The 20541-nt window shown below is 39.5% G+C and overlaps 1 protein-coding gene across 5 annotated transcripts; it reads right to left on the bottom strand.

Moving 5' to 3' along the window:
- Positions 1–595: 595 nt before the first annotated feature.
- Positions 596–18770, bottom strand: nadka (NAD kinase a). 5 transcript variants are annotated; one of them, XM_040048175.1, is made up of 12 exons: positions 18708–18770; positions 17079–17255; positions 13835–13918; positions 6167–6296; positions 5941–6049; positions 5758–5843; positions 5573–5675; positions 5284–5426; positions 4674–4773; positions 3319–3476; positions 3043–3125; positions 596–2641 (listed from the first exon to the last, which is right to left on the bottom strand). In XM_040048175.1, the coding sequence occupies exons 1-12, from the start codon at positions 18740–18742 to the stop codon at positions 2494–2496; spliced, it is 1356 nt and encodes a 451-aa protein (XP_039904109.1). In that variant the 5' UTR covers positions 18743–18770; the 3' UTR covers positions 596–2493. The 5 variants fall into 5 exon arrangements, with proteins under 5 accessions (XP_039904109.1, XP_039904112.1, XP_039904111.1 ...); XM_040048178.1 differs by lacking the exon at positions 18708–18770 and adding an exon at positions 18548–18696; XM_040048177.1 differs by lacking the exon at positions 18708–18770 and adding an exon at positions 18560–18694.
- Between the last annotated feature and the right edge of the window lie 1771 nt (positions 18771–20541).

Below are 20541 nucleotides of genomic sequence, written 5' to 3'. Positions count from 1 at the left end.
TCTCGAGTACCATCAGATTTTGTTCCACTGTACACCACCTGAATCGCATCCTCATCTTCAAGAAGCCTGGAGAACTATTCCCGAAGAGGAGGATGCGACTCAGGACTGTACTTAAAGGAACTCTGTGCAAATGCCCGTGATTTTATCATATAACTGGTTTCATTTGTCGAAGCACATGATCAGACGGTTGTTGGTTAAACCTGTTTATTAAATGTTTTGGGAAAAATATCAGACTCCATATTAGAAACATTAACAAGTGTACTCATACAAAATTCCCATTTACAAAAGTGAAAAGCACTTTGAGAGTCGACAATGCTTCACAGAAGAGTCGTCAAAGCCTGGTTATCTTACTGAACTTCGCGTGTGTGTTTTTAAACTGAGATTAAACAGTTCAGACCAACATTTGAAATAATTCTGCCACCGTCCACATCAGAAATGAGATTTTTCACTTTGTCCTGGAATGCATTTCAAGAGATATTTAACTCAGTTTGTACTTCTGTCCAATGACACCGTGCTAGAAATTCAGTTGGATGAGCAGAACTACTAAAAGCAGATTGGTCTTCATCAGTGAGACAGAATTTACAACCAAAGAATGTAAAAGAAAAAGTACTAAATAGATTTATTATCCATTAGTAATACATTAGAAACTGTTAATAAACACATGAACTTTACAAAATACATCTTATTCAAACATTACATTTATATACATACTCAAAGGTTTAAGGAATAATTAGCTGTTAGTGCTCGGGTGGTTTTTGTTTAGCGTTACAGATGAAAGCTATTCATCTTTTCACCCTGACACAGTTTGTTGAGCCAATTCACAACACATATATATTAACTTCAGGGCACTAAGCCCGAACAGACATGTAAGGCAGGCCACCTCAAAGTAATCACGAAAGGCAGCACAGGGGTAAACTGATAAGAACAGATCCAAAGTCTCACGCACAGACCATTAAACCACCCACAGCCCACAGACATTGGTCTATAAAATATACTATGGCTTAAAGCACATTTTAAAAAGCAGACTTTAAAAATACAAAGTATGAAATACGAAGACTTCCAATCTGTGTTCTCTTAGCCTGGAATGGATACCGCCTCCTAGTGTTCACCCCGTGGTTGATAGTAGAGATATTACACAATGTAATAAATGACACAAACGAGTGACAATCAAGTGCTGTGAACAGCGCAAACAGTCACAATGTGGTAACAATGAGAACGCACAAAAACACAAATCTGTGATTTTTATTTTTGTTTTTAAAGTGTGGTGTAAACCTTGAAAAATATTATTTCTTTACATGAATGATACCAGTGTTTAAGGCACAGTCTGTAATGTTGTGTTGCTGTTGCTAGGTAGATGTACTTTAAATCTGCTCCTCCATGAGACGCAACTAAAAAACTCTAAAAACAACATTTGCCTTTCATTGATAGCATTACATCCATATTTATTTTACCAGAGTTGGATCTTTCCTGGAAGGTGCAACTCTGCCGTCACCCCCACTGAGAGCTAGTTTTTACCCTGCCATCTGATTAAAAAGTGCTACGACACATCTGATAACCACCATCTGATAACCACAACTGACCTTTTTAAGTTTCAGTACAAGATCACTTCAAGTGTTGCATTTCCTTTTCATTTTTAGTCAAAACACTTTGTTAACAAGCTGAAGTTTCAACTTCAAGAAAGGAGAGGTTTTCACAGCATTCAGATCCTGGAGTAATAGTGGAACCAAACTCCATTCAAAAATCCATCGTTTTAAAAGTCTCACACACCGAACGTCCAGTGGGAACATTTGGGAAATTGTATTAATGCTTCAAAGTTCACAAAGAAAAAAAAAAATTTATTTGGTTTAATTTTCTTTAACTAATGCTTTTAAAAATGCTCATTTGTTTTTATTTATTAAAGTCATATTTTGAATTTTAAGGGCATGTCGCAGCGTCCAGATTTCAGCCTTTTGCAGTCGTTACAGGAGCTTAGCTTTTTACTGCCGTGAACGAAATGTTTACCAAAAAACAAGAATGATGAAACAGTATTTTAGAAAGTAGGACTTAGTATTAGTTTTTTGTTTGTTTTTTTAATTAAAAGGACCTTGTATGCTTGTCCTTATTTTCTATCATATATGCACAGTGGTACACTGGTAGAGCTTCAAACTGCTCGGTCATTTTTTTCCCTTCTAGTTTTGGGTATTTATGATGTCAGTGAGAACAGACAATCCCTAACCTTCTGTTTACAAAGCGCAGCCAATCAAAAGAAAGCTGTCTTCATGAGGGGGTGGGGGAACTAAAACTGTTGCTGTGAAGGTGGATGAAATGAGGGGCTGTAGCAACCTCGTTTTACTGAAAACTACTATAACAGATTTTTTATTTTTTTGAAAGGAGTTTGGTGAGACCTTCTATCCGTAAAAGATGAAAAAAAAAAAAAAAAAGAAAAAAAAAAAAAAATGGCACAGAGAACGGTCAAGCTAAAACCAACACTTTAAGGAGACCCCGAAGAAGGCCTCAGAATTCCTCATCCTCTGAGCTGAGGTAGTTCTGCTTCTTCCTCACGTTCCAGTGTAAGCACTGGGCCAGGCTCTCGAACCAGTCATTAACCGGGTCCCGGAAACAGATCGATGGAACAGGGAAGCAGGAAGTGGTGATGGTAATACTGGAGCAAGAATTGAAATGGGAAAAAAAATAAATAAATGAAAGGAGTTGTACTTTTTAAGGGCTGAACAAGGAAAGAAAATGTTCATTGTTTGCAGTCTCAACAAAAGAGGTGTTGTCTTCAAACTTCCTTATAAAAAAAACAAAAAACAAAACAGCAGGCATTTACTGAGGAATCCTGGCAGCTCTCTTCCAATAACCAGAAAGCTGATTATGTTTTTGCTGAGTTACATAAAGGAAGAAGCTGGATCGGACTCAGGAGACACTCATGGACTCAAGCCCATTAAGGCAGGTTGATAAGGTTACATAACAAAGCCTTTAAGTGTTGAGGCAGCTGCAGGGGCGTTAAACTTATCAAGTGTGTGTCTATGTCTATATCATGGCCTCGGCATGCAGACTAACCTGTCCCCGTGGCAGATCTCTTGTCTCTTTCGTCCATCAAACGACACCCATGCTGTGTTTCTGGCGTCACATGAGAGCATTATCTGAGAGACAACGCAGAAAAAAAATGCAGAAGTCACAGAAAGAACATGCTTCATCTTTTGTGTGCGTGGCGTTACCGCTCAGATTCAAACAAGATCTACTTGTACTTGTAAGACTTGCCCGTTTCTTGTTAAAACAAATAAATAATAGCAAATGCACGTGATGAATGAGCTTTTTTGGCAAGTTCGCCAGTACCTTGAGCTCCACCCCGGCCGGCACCACGATTGGTCTGAAGGAGAGAGAGTGCGGGCAGATGGGGGTGATCATGATGGCCGGGACGTTGGGATGGATCATGGAAGCTCCTGCTGCCACTGCGTACGCTGTGCTGCCTGTAGGTGTGGAGACTATCACACCTGAGTGGACAGAGATGCAAAAGCACATTTTCACTGAAGCTCAGGTACTTAATGCACTGAGCCATCAAAAGAGTGTAACGAAGGGCAAAGTTCAGCCTGCATCTCTGACTGACCGTCACCTCTTAGTAATTCTTGTGCAGAAGAAGAAGAACTTTGTGCAGAAGCTTCTAGACATTTTTCTTCCTAAAATAAAAAAGCCAAACCTTTGCAGTGACTCATGGATATCCTATATTGGATATTAGAGTCCCAGAGAGCAGCCATTTGGCTTTTCTACCTTTAAAAACCCGCCATTTCTAATTCCATTGTTTTCATTCAAATTCCATTGTTTTCGTTCAAATTCCATTAATTTCGTTCTAATTCCATTGTTTTCATTCTAATTCCATTGTTTTCGTTCTAATTCCATTAATTTCATTCAAATTCCATTGTTTTCATTCAAATTCCATTGTTTTCATTCAAATTCCGTTGTTTTCATTCAAATTCCGTTGTTTTCATTCAAATTCCATTGTTTTCATTCAAATTCCGTTGTTTTCATTCAAATTCCGTTGTTTTCGTTCAAATTCCGTTGTTTTCATTCTAATTCCATTGTTTTCGTTCAAATTCCATTGTTTTCGTTCAAATTCCATTGTTTTCGTTCAAATTCCATTGTTTTCGTTCAAATTCCGTTGTTTTCATTCAAATTCCGTTGTTTTCATTCAAATTCCGTTGTTTTCATTCAAATTCTGTTGTTTGTTTTTAAATTCCATTGTTTTCATTCAAATTCTGTTGTTTGTTTTAAAATTCCATTGTTTTCATTCTAATTCCATTGTTTTCGTTCAAATTCCATTGTTTTCGTTCAAATTCCATTGTTTTCATTCTAATTCCGTTGTTTTCATTCTAATTCTGTTGTTTGTTTTAAACTTCCATTGTTTTCATTCAAATTCCATTAATTTCATTCTAATTCCATTGTTTTCGTTCAAATTCCGTTGTTTTCATTTTAATTCTGTTCTTTTCTTTCAAATTCTGTTGTTTTCATTCAAATTCTGTTGTTTTCATTCAAATTCTGTTGTTTTCATTCAAATTCTGTTGTTTGTTTTAATAAGCACATAGTGAAGCAAAACTGTTGTTAGCCTTATCAGCACGCAGCACTGATCTGATTTCACTGTCAGCACGCCCTGATTCTGGACGGCCTCTAAGTCTCCGCGCTCTCATGCCACTCACCATCTCCCTGCACTGTAGTAATGAGGTGTCCATCCAGGAACAGGTCTACGTTAGAGAGATAGGAGGAGGGTCCTCGGTCCACCACCACCTCATTCAGTACCTGCAGATTTGTGGGAGGGAGAAAAAAAAAAAAAAAAAAAAAAAAAAAAAAAAACACAAAAAAAAAACAATTCACACATCAAACGATTTTCAATTTGCCACAACCCCCATGTCTGCTGATATGATGTCACCCACTCGCACCACATTGTTGGATTTGTGCCAGTACAAATATTTGTCAGAAGCCATTAACCTCATACGTGCGGTCAGAGCTACATTTCGCTAATGACTCAGTTTGCTCCTGCTGCTCTTTAAACAGCAGGTTAACAGCCTGCAGGCGCCTTCTTTGAAGACGGCCGAGTCAGGACGAGCAAACTGCATTAGCGAGCCGTTTTGACCTATTTTTAGCGCGGGCTCAGGCTGCGAGGGGAGCTGGACCCTGCAGTTATGTGACAAAAACTTTTATCGGAGAACCAGAAGCTCTAACCTACAGGGGGACAATCGTCTGTGAATCTGCATTCTGCAGCAGGAACAGTTTGAATGTCTATGTCCCAATGCGAGGTGGACACATTACCTGATACTGCATGGCTTTGCGGCTACTTTCAATGTCCCCGTTGGTCAAAATGATCCCCTTTTCGTCCACCCTGGCCTTCTTTTCCCAGTTCTCTTTGAGCACCCGCACTTTCAAGCGACTTCTTAAGACAATGGCAGCGTTACCTGCAATCAGTACAAATGCTCTTAAGCTTCCTTTACGGAAAAATAACACACAAAAACTTTCAGTTGTGCAAAAAGAATGGAAAGATTTGTACAAGTAGGTCATACAAACATGGAGGCTGAAAGACCAGTTAGAAAACATTCATTACCTTCAATAATTTGGTTGACCTGAGACTGGTAGTTTTCAAATTTGAATGGGGTCAGAAAGCCCAGGGAACCCAGGTGGAAGGACATGACTGGTGGAACGCTCTCCTACGATGGGAGGAGACTGTTATGTTTACAGCAGCAAAAGCAAAAACGCACAGAGTGGCGGCGTGGGCGACTGGCTGAATACCTGGAAGAGCGAAGATGCGTACAGCAAAGTTCCATCTCCACCGAGACAGATGATAAAGTCTACACGGTTGGAGATGTCGTCGAGATCTAAGAGATATGAAGACAACAACTCATTTAAATCTCTTATTTAAAAAAAGTTATATTCACTTCATGTAACTGGATCAGAGATGACTGGTGTCCCTACCTTCTCTGAAAGTGCAGAATTTCTTTGTAACGGCTGCAAAGTTTTCATCGCCTGAAATGGCTGGGTCCTCCAGGACTTTCTTTTCCACGTAAACAATCATGCTTTTCACCTAAATGACACACGACAATCGAGAGCCTGTTATTTTTACTGGACATGCGGTATAACATTAACACTCAGCAGCTTCCCACCAACAAACGCTGCCCCCCGCCCTTCGGTTTGTGGTTACCTCAGTGAGGAACCTGCAGAGCTCTTTGAAAGGCTGTAGCAGACTGGCATCTCGGATCTTCTTGATGACAAGGACACTTTTTGGTGGTTTGTTCCACGTCAGCCTCTGGCTGGCGGGATCCTGAATGTGCCTGAACAAAGAAACAGGTCAGAACAAAGACATCGTCACTCGGTGCAAAACTGCACCGAGCTGCATCACCGGCTTACGTAAAGGGCCTGGGACGTGAGCCCCGAGATCTTAGCTGATACAAGATGTGTTGACTAACTGAAAATTCCTCTTGTTCATCACCACTAAGGCTGCTCAGAACCTATCCAATTAGACATGTCGGCTTACTGTCTAGCTCTGCTGCCACACACTTGTGAATCTGTCTGCAGGGTTCTGACTCAACCCCATGATCATCTCGGTTATTAAAATCCTTACAAAACTGCAAAACATGCAAGAAAAACAAACAAACATCTGATTAAAACATTAAAGTAGAAACTAACAGGATGGATGAAACTCTCACAGGTTAAAAAGAGATAAGTCTGCTGACCTGAGTTAGTTACAGCTCTGCCATACATATTAGGAACTTAATGACTCTACAATCAGCTGATTCTAGTTTCTGTACAAGCAGTTCCTATGCAAGAAGCTGGTTTTACAGCCCTGGAAATATATGCATTTAAAGTTACAGGAGTGAAAAGTCAGAAATTATTCAGGCTCCGTCACCAGTAGCATAACTGCACAGTCAAACATACTCGTTATTTTTTATTTATTTATTTTTTACACTTTCATATAAGAGCTTTTTTAAAATCCTTCCTTATTGATTTTAATCAAACCGCATCTACACATTTCAGTAAATCCTTTAATAAACGTTTGGATCAAACCACTAAAGCTACTTAAAATGCATGATACAATAGGAGTATTATGCACCGACCGAGCATTAGCTTTGAAACAAAATGAACATTAATTAGCTTAGCATCAGCATGACTTTTTGTGGGGTGTTGAGCCTCGTTACAGTCAGGTGGCTAAATTACCGAGAGGAATAGATTTTCACAGAACAACTTCTCCCTTATCTGTTATCAATAAAACTTCATTTCAATTTCAGCTGTAGAACGAGCATAGACCTCAGGAATGAAATAAAATCATGTGGCTATCCTGGTGCAAAAACTTCCAAAACTACTCATGACAAGACTTCAGCGCATTCATGGATACAGTTGGACATGCAAACACATACAAAAATGAATAATTATTAAGTAATGCATTAACCTACATGAGTATTTCTGTGAAATCAGCACTGAATGTGTGGGTGACCAGAGGAATCAGACAAAGTACCAAATCATATCTGTGGTGCTGAAGTTGTTCCATCAGCCTGTAACGGTTCTTCCCTCCGTGAGTGTGTTGAGACCTTACATCTCTACATAGTCTACAGCTTTCTGTCAACAGCAAATGCACATGACCTGCTATTTTTTTTTTTAAATGCTAAAAATTTGGAAGTTGCAGCAACAACCACACTGACCCGCTTTTTCACTTCTTCTGAATCAATGTCACAGGAATCAACGCAATAGATTGACTCAACATCCTTAAAGCTTTAATCCTCACCCGAGGACATATTACATGCTTCTAAAACAGCTGCCACACTGTTAAAGCAACACACTCCTACTAACCCCATATGATAAAACAGTGACCAGTGTTTAAAAACCCCCCCCAAAAAAACCCCATAGCAAACACACCTACGAAACTCCCACCGTAACAGATGAAAAAGCAATGACACATTCAGTTCCCCTTTCTTTAAAAAAAAAAACAAAAACCCTAAAATGACGTAAAGACAAAATACCCCCAAACTCAAAATTAGAACAATCACAGATTACTTACAAAGGCTGTGAGGGCTGGTACATTCTTTAAAACAAGAGGACTAGTTAGATGTAGTAAAACATTTCGAATGATTTGGCTCTGACCCGAACACACACGTGTCCAAACATCTAAAACTGAGCAGTGCAGGCCTGCTTTCAAACACAATCACATGAGACAAAAGCAAAACTTCATTAGCATTTGAAGCAGCGACAAGCTGTGATCCATTCATGGACAGTTTCTCCTCTGACCACCTCAAAGCACGCTCAGCCTGACCTTCCCCTTTCAATCAGTAAGCCCGGCACACGTAAACAACAACTTTTAAATGTTTATTTTTGTTACCGAGCCGCAAAAATAAAGTGGAATTCTCTGTCTAAACTTAAGAAGCAGTTTAATATTACCTACACTGCAGGTCACTGCAGTGCAACTCTCTGAACATCTGTCTGGCAGCGGTGGCATGCCAGTTAATATTTCACCTATTGAACATGTTCTCTCTGTTGAGAAAGACACAGAAGATGCTAGAAAGCCTTCTCACCATTTCCAGACCCTGTTCTCGCTGTGGCTCGCGGGAGCGTCCTGCAGTACACACTGGTTGAACTTCATAACTGTACACATGTAACGGAGATGCTGCTTCAGGATGACTCAGCTGGAGAACGGGGCTCTGTCGTCGTGGCCCGTTCTGACAAAACAGTTCATTCCGCTTCTAACTACTTCCTTGAAAGCTGCACATTATAGCAGCTGAATCAGTTTGCTTCCTGAAGTCCAGTCGCGAGTCAGCCACCGGCAGTCTGAGAGGCTGGAAGTGTCTCCATGCGCTGAAAACAACTAACAACAACAAGAAGCAACGCCACCCCTGCTGATGGATCCTCTGTGGCTATATTTGGCCCAGCGAGGACTTAACACTAAACCTTCCTGTTGCATTCTGCTGCTGAATCAGACCTCTCACTCATCTTAAAGTTGACTTCATCGCAGACTCCGCCCACTCTGCTGTACTGAACCCGCCCATTTCTGGGAAGGCCCTTCCTTGTCAGACAGGTGTGATTATCTCAAACACTGAAACCACGCCGGTAGAACTCGGAGCTCATAGACCTGGTACAATGCAATGAAAGGCCTCTTAGACCAATGGGCATGACAGATGACTAATGTGATCTGTCAGCTTAAGAAAGGAAACAATCAAACACATCAACAGAGCTTTTGTTAGGAAATTATGCAATTCTGGGTTATGGTATTACACCAGGATCTATTTGAACTTCCTCATGCTCTACGGTAAGCAGAGAGAGACTTAAACAATATGGGCTTTATTGAGAGGATAAACATTATAGCATAAAAAAAAAAAAAAATCACATTTCACACATGATATAATGGGAACCTACAGTGTGACTGTAACAGGAAACACAAATAAGTCACAAACCAAATAAGAAGTTGCCTTCAGACATTAGCTGTCCTTAGTCTCCCCACTGACATTTTCACATCAGTGTACATTTATATAATTAGAAAAGCCTGAGCTGAGTCAAAGTTTATGAATAGTACCTGCTGTAAAATATTTTTGGGGCATTTCTGGGAGTCCTTTAGAAAGGTTTTAGTGGAAGATTGAGGATGATCACTAACATTACAGTAAATTTCTATAAAGCAAACAAACAAAAAACCCAACTAATTTGAACTCTTCTTATTCTCTGCACGCTTAATTTAGCCCGTTTTTGCACCAGATGCCCTTCCTGACAACCCTAAATGGATTTGTGTCTCCTCCCACAATCACAAATGTGTAAATCACTACACCTGTTCACTGGTATGCTAGTAATGCACACTCCGTTTCTTATCTCTGCTTGTGTGAACTGCTCACGCTTGGTGCATCTCATTGGGCTTTACCTCAAAATAATATATTAAACATATTGTCACTACCATTCGGCCACTCTGGATAATTAAGTAGTTTTGATCACAAGGAATTAAACGTACTTGTAGATTTAATAAAAGGCCAGGTTTAATTTGGTTCAATTAAATCTCTACTTAGTGGGAAAAAATTAACATAAGTTCTGATTATGTTTTAGCACATGTAGGCATGACATAAGCACTCTGTGTGCATTCAGCGGTACTTCGGATTTGACTACAGTTGCCTCAGCTCTTGTCTTTCAAGTGGAAGTCAACAAAGCAATGAGGCACAACACAGAACAAAGGGAGTAGCATGGCTGGTCTTCAGAACAATGCACTGTGAAGTTTTCAGGGTGTATTTAGGGTGTCGGGTATCAATGTGGCCACATGTGTCTGCAGTTCCCCGAAACAAGCCGACAATGAGTGAAACAAGGCTGCATCCATCTGCTTTGAGCACTCACAGCCACACCCTTCCACAGAGAGTGATCTAAGAGGCGAGTTTCCAGTTAGGAAGGTCTAAACTGGTGCTACTTTACCTTTAATCACATTTCCTTCTTCCTACTGCCCTAAAGCATAGCACCTACTGGTCACAGCAGCTGAGGGTCCACAGTAGGTGCAAACATTACACTTGTAAACACTGAATATGTGAAACCAGGTTATCCTGAAAAGAACTACAGTGCAGCCTTTGGAATAAAGATAGTCTGGTTTTGCTACTTTTAACCTGTCGAGCAGCTTTAAGGGAGCTAATCTGCCTGAACAAACGCAGACACTTATGTGATTGATCGAGTCAAGAGATCAACAGTTTGAATGTCAAGACTCTTTCATAACTGCAGCACGATGAGTGATCTAGGGTACAATCAAATAAGGTGACTCGTGTATATGACAGTGATGCCACAATGACTGTAAGAAACAAGTAGTGCTGACGCCTTGAACAACATTATCAAAATATGTTGGATTGCATGCAATCTTTTATGCAGAGAAACTACTGGATTCCTGTACATGAAAGTTGAAAAGGTGATTCCTTTGCAAATTGGTGAGCATCCAAGATTTGAGGAAACTTTGGCTTTTTTTAAAAAAAAAAAATAAAAATGTATCAACAAAAAAAAAAAAAAAAAAAAATGACCAAGAGACTGACAGCAGAAAAGATTGACGTAACCACGGCGACATCACCCAATCTGAAGCCTTGACATGATCTGTCCTGCCGCCTTCATCTTTGGTTGCAAACAACAGGATGTGACAAAAAGGGGCAGGAATGACCACAAAGCTCCTACGCTTATTCGCTAATGGTTTGTGACTGATCACCTTTTGGCCAGTGAGTGTGTAGATAACACTATTTTGAAACATAATGACAAGGATTTACAACAAACAGACTTCTTCTTCTTCTTCTTTATTTATTTATTTATTTATTTTTTTAAATTGAGTGGGACATTAAACAAGTGACCGAGCCCATAAACTCGCTAGGAAAGCGTTATGTTTTCCCACAGACGTCTGTCTGTAGGACCACAAAGCTTTTTGCAGCCACAGCTATGACCATTTTTTGACCTTCAGGCAGAATGCAGGTTTAAGACACTTACACTCTGGCTGCTTTTTGTTTTTTTTTAAATTACGGTTTATGCTTGTGTCCATGAAACCAGCCATTACCACAGGAACATAAGAAAAAAAAAAAAGAAAAGCATGCTGTTGCAAGTTGTGTTACTAAATAGTCAATTAAAATAATTTTTAATGTTTATGGAAGCTCAGAAAGACAACGGTCAAACGGTAACAGCTTAAACATAGTGAAAGTGTCACATAGCCAAGCAATTATAAAGTTCAGCAATGTGAAAGTGACCCATAATGCTTCTCTTATTCTGGGTATTGTGCTCAACACACAGGACACAAAGAACAGTGAGGCTGTTTTCAGCCTCATGAGAAGAACTGAACAGAAATCATTGTTGATATGCTCAATCTAAACAGTTGTAAAAGTCATTATTCGAACCTTCACGTTCCCTTCTTTCTATTTAACAACGCAACACAGCGTTCTTTGATGCTACATGTTATGTTTAAAGGTAGATGCGCAGCAGGACACTCACTTATCATCCAGACACGGCAACCAAGAAATTTATGAGGCCAAACAATCAAACACTCTTAAGTAGTCAAGGCACATGACCTTAAACCTCAAATCAAGCATGGACTGATCTCAGGTTAAAATAAAAATAATTTAAAATAAAGGAAGAATCTCTCAAACCTACAGCTAGTCTGCACTTTTTGCTTTTCTAAACTTGCATTTCACAGCACACTAAACCCAGCGTGCCTCTGACAGATTTGTCAGACAGATTCAGAAAAAGGAAAGCAGATGCGCTGATGTGATCCAACGTGATGTGTGATTATCACGAAGCACCCAACAGACTCATAAACACTAATAACCAAGCCCTGTTTAGAATGAAATCACTGATGACAAATTAATAAATGCCAACACAACAATGAAGAATGATGTTAGTGTAATGCTAAAGCTCATTTTGGATTCAAGGTTCCACTTTAAGCACTGAAACCGGCTGATAAAGACTAGACGTGAAGTACCAAACGATGTGAAACATGCTGCGTTTACACTTGGAAGTTACAAAAGAGGAATTTGGCACATTTACATGGAAGACTTGTTCTCATAAACTGATTATTTTAAAGAAGTGAATGATAATGATTTTTAAGCTGTGTTAACTAGTTTTACAGCAAAATTGCACTGGAGTTCAGAAACAGTGGAGTATGTCAGTCATGATGCCGACACATGCTTAACAGTATTTTTTCTACACTCGTTTCCTCATACTGGCGTGTCCTGCACAATGTGGACGGCTGATCAAGTTACTGATTAGTTAGTATGCACATGGTCTTCAATCTTGTGCAGAACATTTAGCTAATCATTGTTAAAGGCGTTGGCTAAAAAAAAAAAAAAAATACATATTCGGCACGTTGGAGTATGTGCTGCATGTGCACGCGTTCAACGACCTGAGCTCTGAGGAATTTACCTGCTTTTGAAGATCAGCATGAAAACAGCCTCCGAGCATCAAACTCAGCTCAGGCTTTATTCTAGATTTAAAGTAAAACCTGACTCTAAACATGGAAACCTAAAGTGACTGTGTATTAGCAGTCAGCTGTATTAGCCCTGCTTTGCTTGTGTTAAATCTGTCTTAAAGGATTAAAAACAGTTCTACTCTTTAATTTATTTTATTTTTTTTAACTGAACAGAAATGCATTTCTGTTTTTTGTTTAAAAAACAAAAACAGAAAATAAAATTGCTTTTTTTAAGTGTAGAGTAGATCTATATGGGTCATTTAAAAAAAGAAAAGAGATCCGACAATAACTGAAATGAATGTGTACTTTATGACACTATGGTGTTGCTTTTATTACCAATACTGAACCCACAGCACTTCCTTAGTGACAATCAGTTATTTCAGATTATTTTTCTTTGTGCCTCTCCAAAACAGGCCAGAAAAACAGACTCTGCTGCTAGCTTTAGCTAGGCCTTAAAATCATCCAGATGTGAAAGAACTTGCAAAAGTTCAGATGGCACAAGTCTCACCGTGATGCTAAAAAGCTCCTTTATAGCCTTTAACGCTAATTTGACTGCAGCATTTAGACCCATTGTGCTACGAAAACTACACAAAATTGCAAGACTGACATGCTGGATTAGCGTCAAAGTTAACTACAGGATTGCATAACTGAAGGTAAAAGAACTGGTCCAAAAGTTGACCACTCATGTCCTTATTGGCTATTGCAAATAAGGACATTAGCAACACTGCTCTTTTCTCTGCTCCAAAACCCTTTACAGGCCCAACCGGATTTCAAAGCAATGACACGATGCTTTGTTGTACAGGTGGGTTTTAGTGATGCAAAGACACACTAAACTCACTACTGTTCACTATACAATGACTCACACTGAAACTAAAGCTTAGGAATGACTTCCAAAGGTGGAGAACAATAAAAAACTCTCCCTGTTTGACTTACATTACTGCATGTGGGTTCTGGAGCATGCATGCCTTGGGGCCAAATGTCGTCACAGGGCTCGGTCCATGAAGTGATTGAGTCCTCCTAAAAGACAGGATTAAAAAAAAACATTCACATGTAAACACAGCAAGTAGTTGGGCAAGAACGCAAATGAAGATTCCAAGGCATTTTAAAATGATCTCATCTTGTTCGAACTGCGCATAAGTTGACCCCACAACCTCTTCTACTGTCATCTGTTCGTTTACAGGAAACTGGAAGCTGAGCTCAAGACCAGACGATGTCACTCACCCTTTGATGCCGATGCTAGTCTCTAGAAATTCCCAAGTTACCAACTCTTTTTGTCAAAGTTTTCACCAAACAAATTACACTTTTATTTTCAGTTTTCAAGACAAAAAAAGAAAAAAAAAAAAGGGGAAGCGAAACAAAGGCTGTTGGAGACGTCTACAAAACAGAAGCGGAAGTTCAGAATTTACAGAATTCACAAATCAGCCGATATTTGCTTATTTTGTGTCTACTTAGCTTCGACACACCACTAGAGTCTCTATTTGTGTCACTGCGTCGATCTGGAAACCTTTCACTTGATAGGTGAAAGTGTAAACTGTGGCGCCACAGCCCAGTGCTTGAAATGTTCTTTGTTCAGATTTAGACTTTTTTGGGGCGTCTGTTTGTCGTAGGTGCAGCGTTAACAGTGCATCAGTGAAATTAAGCCCGACAAGCTGTTTTATAAGCCTTACTTATCCACTTACTTACTCTGGAGCTCACAGAAATCTGCTTTCTGCGCAGTGGAAAAAATGAAAATCTTAAGCACCTGTCTGTATTAGGCTTTGTTAATGCATTGTGACTGGAGTGTGGGGTCAAAAGGTCAGCGGTGGCATTCACTGACGGCGCAAACGCAGCCTTCATGCTGAATCACTCAGTCAAATCCTCTTAGCCGTCTCACTCTGCGAATGCACCATCTGCCGTTTACGCGCTCTTAAAGCTGCACTGAACGATATTTTCATACAAACATGTAAAGAAACTAACGCGCAACGCCAGAGCCGCTGCTCACACTGACAAAAGCACTGACAGTTATCACCAAGTCTACAACTCTACGGAGTCTGCTGCTGCTCTTGTTTCGCTCACTGCTTTGGTATTTGTCAGAACGCCAAAAAACTGGAGTCCAATGGGATGATGTGGAGAAAAGGCAAATGTTTTAAAGTGACAGCAGTTCGATCAACGATAAGCAGTCGTGAGCTTGTTTTAGGGTCATTTTTCCCCTCCAGTGGAGAAAAAACAAAAAGTAATGCAACTTTAAGACTTTTACATTCACCAAATGGGCAAAGGAAAAAAGAGAAGAGAAATAAAAAGATGAAGCTCTGACACTAAAGTACAAAAACAGAGTAAAGCTGTGTGTACACTGGATTTGTGGTGGTAGCAACCAGAGAGCATAAAAAGTAAATGGCATTTAGTGACTTCAAGCAACTATGGGCAAAAAGACTGCTCAGGTCAGTCTCAGGTGAGAGACAAGACTACCAATGAGACTTAAGTATATCGTTGATTGACATGTGACCAAACATAAGGCCAGGGGGACAGAATTGGCCTGGAAGGCTTTGGAAGATGCTTTACAGCTTTTCCTACTGACAAAGACCTCCACATGACTACTCATACCACACTGAAAGAAAGGTTCTCTATTATAGAAATCTATTTTTTTTATAGTGGGTCCAAAAAAAATTCTGTGAATTAACCAAAACCGAGACTTGCTGCTAAAACTGTACTTGACCTCTGACTAAATGTTTAGTTAATGGGCAGTTTCACTGGTCCGGCCCACTTAAGATAAGATAACTCTTTATTGTCATTGCACAGTCATACATAGTACAGTAGTACAATGAAATTGGAAAACTGTCCTACGTCGGCACTACATATAACACAACACGATATGACACATCACAACGCAACAAACAACACAACACAGTATATTAACTTAGTATAAAAAAGAAGAATAAGTGTATGTGTATTGCACACTGTTATTATTGCACATTAATTATTATTGCACCTTGTTATAAATATAAATATTATTATTGTTATTGTCACTTGAGATCTAAATGAGCTGTATCTGACCCACGATGTAAAATGAGTTTGACATCCTTGCATTAGACGGTCACCTAGGTTACCAGAGCCTGCAATGTCCCCAAGCAACCAGCTGTGTACGTAAGCTTTACTTCTGCGTAACTTCTCGAGCAATCTGAGAATGTATCAATATTTCCAGTCCAGCACTGGATCACAGTGCAGGTGGAGTCACAACATTTTTTTTTAAAACTACTCCAACAGAAGATATTGTATTGCGTTGTATTAGTAAAATAATACACAGATATCAAACTGTGATCCGCTTATCGTAAGCTCTGGTCTTATTGTAAGCTTTTAACTAAACTCACGTTAGTTACTTTTCAGCCAAGGAGGTCCACTTCACTTTTTGCTTTGCTAAAATGAAAAGGGTCCTTTCCAAATTAGGATAAATTCCTCCTAAATCTTAATGCTTCTGAAAAAAAAAAACCTTGCAACATGAACAGTTAGCAAACCAAAGAGGTTTTAAACATCCTGTTTCCGTGAAGTCAGATACACACACACAAATCCATTTCACAAAAGTCTCAGCTGCTGCAACTGTGATTGTGTCTCAACATTTTCCAATCTGCTTACAAGGTGGTAGCGCAGTAATGCAATCAGGTTAACCAATCAGGTTAACCGATTGCATTACTGGACTATAGTCATGGCAACATGGACCATTTAAAAAAAACAAAAAACAAAAAACATCTGGATGTTTCAGGCTGAACACTTGGCATCGTTACATGTAGCGGGCCTGTTCGTGGCTGTTTGTATCTGTGTATGTGTGTGACAGAGTTACTGCAAATTTAGTGAGCAGCAATGAATTAATATCTTGACCTTTATAGCAAAACTCTGTATGAAAGTGAGCTGACCAACTGGACAACAACTTAAAGCATATTGGAACCTAAATCCAGTAAGCACTGGTTTGTTTGCTTAAAGGTTAGTCTGCACCAGGGTCACATCTCTGATAAGCAGGAGGTTTTGACCAGTGAATCAGCAATTTTTCACTCACACGACCATAACCCTAAAGAAAGATAAAAACGAGGGGTTGAAGTTATAAGTAATACTGTTCTTCTGACTTTGCACTTTAAACATGGCTCATTACCACCTTAAAAAACAACAAACAAACATAAAATCAAGTTTCATGTGTGGACAACTGCTTTACCTGTATTCAAAGGAGGTGCTGGCTGAGGAAGTGCTCAAGCTGCGGACTTTTCTGTTTCTTCGAGTCAGGTTGCGGGCAGGCACCTCCCCTCCATCACAGGTGGAGCAGGAGTATGGGGCCGATTCCACTCGCACATCCTTTCCGCCCTCCATCTCACACAGCCAGGCTGGAGGTAAACTGACATGACACAGCAATCTTTCGTGAGTAGAGCGATCAGGTGTCACACTTTGCGTGACACCTGATATATGATCTGTATAATATACAGGATATAAACTGCGACAAAGGAATGAAAACTAAGTGACAATAAATGCTGGGCGATGACGCACAACTGTGTGAGTCTGGTCGAAGATGATTTTCAAAGCCTTTTGTTCAAGTTATTTTGAATGTGGGAAAATACAACAGTATGTGTGTTTCTCACAATCGGCTCAGAATCAAAAGAAATGTGCCAATTTATGTATTCATCCCCACTGACACCCAAAGAAAATGATCACACAAAAGAGCTGCTGAAATAACATTTAATCGCAGCCTTAACAGATACAGGGACTATAGCATAAGAACTTAAAAATAGACTATAGCTAGTAATATTTACCTAGTGAAAGAGCTGGCAAAGTTGCACACATAAAATATATTTGTTCTTCAATTGCTAAATGCCAATTTTTTTTTTAAATTTGCGCCCTCTCCCCTCAATCACACTCCTCCCATGAGGTGCATCAACAGCAATGAGTTTGTCCTGATCTGCTCACTCTGTTCATTAACACCCTAGCAACCATTAATCAGCTCAGCTGGCAGAAACAACCCCGGCTCAGTGTATTGGCTGCATGCGCCAAACTTCATGTAATAAAACCAGCTTTTGTACTGATGGTCCAAAAGAGGCAAAAACTTACAGAACATCATTCCAACTATTATATACATAAAGAAAACACGAGCGAGTCTACAGCTCGGGTCACATAAAATCCACTGACGCGCTCAAATATTTCTATTCATTTTATTTTATTTCTATCGATCTTACAGATTACATCTCCCAGTAACCGGCGTTCACCAAATTACATAAGGGTTACTATGCACTCTTTTCTAAGTCAATATTAAATTGAAATAAAAGTTTTTGTCCAAACAGTAAAAACTTCAAGTTATGCCAAAATTAAGCTTCAGCTAAATTATATTGGCTAAAGTTTTTTCCTTACCGTCAGCCAGCTAGAGAAAAAGATGCAACCTAGCTTACACAGGTTAATGTTTATCTTGCGCCTAACAGCCTCGTCTTTGCTCTCTTTGTGATTTATCACTTTTCTAATGGTCGAACTGTCCCGTGTGGTCTACAACAGGACCTCCACAGACTTGCCTGACTATATAAACGGATGAATGGTGGCGACCACAGATATATCCCCGGTTAGGCAACTGAGCTAGTTCCCAAGCTAAGCTAGCAGTTAGCCGTCCTGATCACAGAGCGTCACATCATCCAGCTGCACGGCTACCTTTTTACTCACAACGTCACGGGAGACGATGCAAATCTGGCGCGCGGCAAAATCCCGCAGGATCAGAGCTTCACCATTATTATTCGCTTTGATAATAATATAGTTACACCATCTCACTGCTCAGGAATCAACAATCGCCTCGCAACTTCCTCACACTGACCAGCCAATCACGGGCTCCCTCTGCGCCGACGTCATATTGGACTACCACTCCAGGCTGCAGCACCACAGGTTATATATACAGCATTCAGATTATATCACAGGAGCAAACTATTAAGTAACTACATTGTAGGTAAAAATTATACGGCAAAGACATAAAGATATAGCTGCTGCATGAATTAAGGGATTATTTTGGATTAATGATTCCACTAAAGCCTCCAGGCTTAAATTTCTATCACCCCTCATAATGATTAAACCGCAAATTAACCTTTATTCCGCTTTATTCTGTTTCTTTCCATTAAACAGTACTGTGCGGGAAAAAAACATCCCTCATTTCTTTTATATTTTGCTTACAAGGAACTAGACTCTCCTTCTCATTTTTGAAAATGGTCTTTAGCAATGATTCTGGTCTTTCAAGGTTTTTCTTTGGGCATTACTTTTTTACTAATTTTCCAGTCCGCGTACCTCACCATTTTGACAGATATTGATTTTTTGTTTTGTTTTTTAGCCATTCAACATTCATATAGTCATTCAGCAATAAAAAAAGCTACCTTACTTGAGGGATGTACCAGGTGATTCTCAATTAGCTATTATCTGAAAAGTTAACATGCAGCATGGTGTGCATGGTGTCTTTAAAAGAACAGAGGAACGTGGACAAGTGGGAGAGAAATGATAATCCTTCAGCAAATGAACAGTGTCTGAAAGTTGTGTCTTTAACAAATAGAAAAATCCAATCTGGCAAAGGAGAAATGGTCTCGGTGGAAGGGTGGCTGTTAAGAATCCATTTTTAAGGAAGTGAAACTGGGAGAAAAGACTTGATACAGAACACAACAAAAGCCAGCCAACATCCAAACCAAAGCTTTGAATGTGCGTCAAGAATCCCATAGAATTCAGCCTATTCCTGAAGATTACTTAAAGAAATTACAAAAACGTATAATATTGACTTTCAAGCTCATTAGAATTGTACAAACTCCGGTTTTGCCTTATTTCCGTGTATGTTTGAAACATGTTTCAAAAATCGCTGCACCCATTTCCCATTTTCTTAGAAAAATATGAAGAAATGAGGTGTGGCTCAAGACTTTTGCACAAAAACAAAAAATAAAGAATACTGTGGCAATTGTTACACACTTCAGTGTGCTTCAGTCAATCAGTACAACTTTACAGAGGTGGGAAATAACAGAGTACAAATACTAGAATTCACATTACTTTACCTAACTTTATGTTATTTAGGTTTAACATGTTTGAGGGAAGTTTTTATTTCCATCAAACATCATTGAGCCTAAATGGAGGGAACAATAACACAGAAAAGACAATGCTGTTGGTGTAGCCATCACCGGAGCTTATCACATATGCAGAGATAAAATACAAAAAACAACAACATATTATTTATGCATCATTCACAGCACTATACTTACCAGTGGCTAAAGTGGAGCCTGTGTTGTACTTCAGGATCTAGTTCGCACTACAGAGACACATGCTGCGGCAGGTCATATCAAATGCAACATTTCTAACAGCTGGACAGATATCAGCACACACACAAGCCGTTTGTATGCAGTTTGACTCACGGTGTGTTGCCAGCTAAAGGTTCAGCTGCTGCATTTCCTAGGGAGCGAAAAGAAAGAAGCAAAGAAACCTCAGAGATGGAGAAAGATAAGAAAGACAGGATGGGAGGCAGAAGAAATGTTAGATTTAAAGGTAAGAACTGCTCAGTGAATTTAAAGTAAAGCACTGCTTTGGACTGAACACCACAGTGACTGTAGTGTTCATGGTCAGAGATTACATCAAGGATACATCAAGTGTAGCAGAGATGAATTTAGATGTAAGCGATTAAGCTTCGA

This window comes from Simochromis diagramma, unplaced genomic scaffold (assembly GCF_900408965.1).
Source record: "Simochromis diagramma unplaced genomic scaffold, fSimDia1.1 OVJJ01000387.1, whole genome shotgun sequence".
Taxonomy (NCBI): Eukaryota; Metazoa; Chordata; class Actinopteri; order Cichliformes; family Cichlidae; genus Simochromis; species Simochromis diagramma.
Note: the sequence above shows the minus strand (reverse complement) of the source record. Positions and strands in the feature narration are given on the sequence as shown.

What these genes read in the sequence shown, in the direction of transcription:
- nadka (XM_040048175.1), bottom strand. Translation starts at nt 18,742, where the DNA reads ATGACGTCGGCGCAGAGGGAGCCCGTGATTGGCTG. An exon ending in TCTGCAGGTTCCTCACTGAG is followed by an intron (nt 6,050 to 6,166) that starts GTAACCACAAAC and finishes TGTGTCATTTAG; the next exon opens with GTGAAAAGCATGATTGTTTA. An exon ending in ATTCTGCACTTTCAGAGAAG is followed by an intron (nt 5,844 to 5,940) that starts GTAGGGACACCA and finishes CATATCTCTTAG; the next exon opens with ATCTCGACGACATCTCCAAC.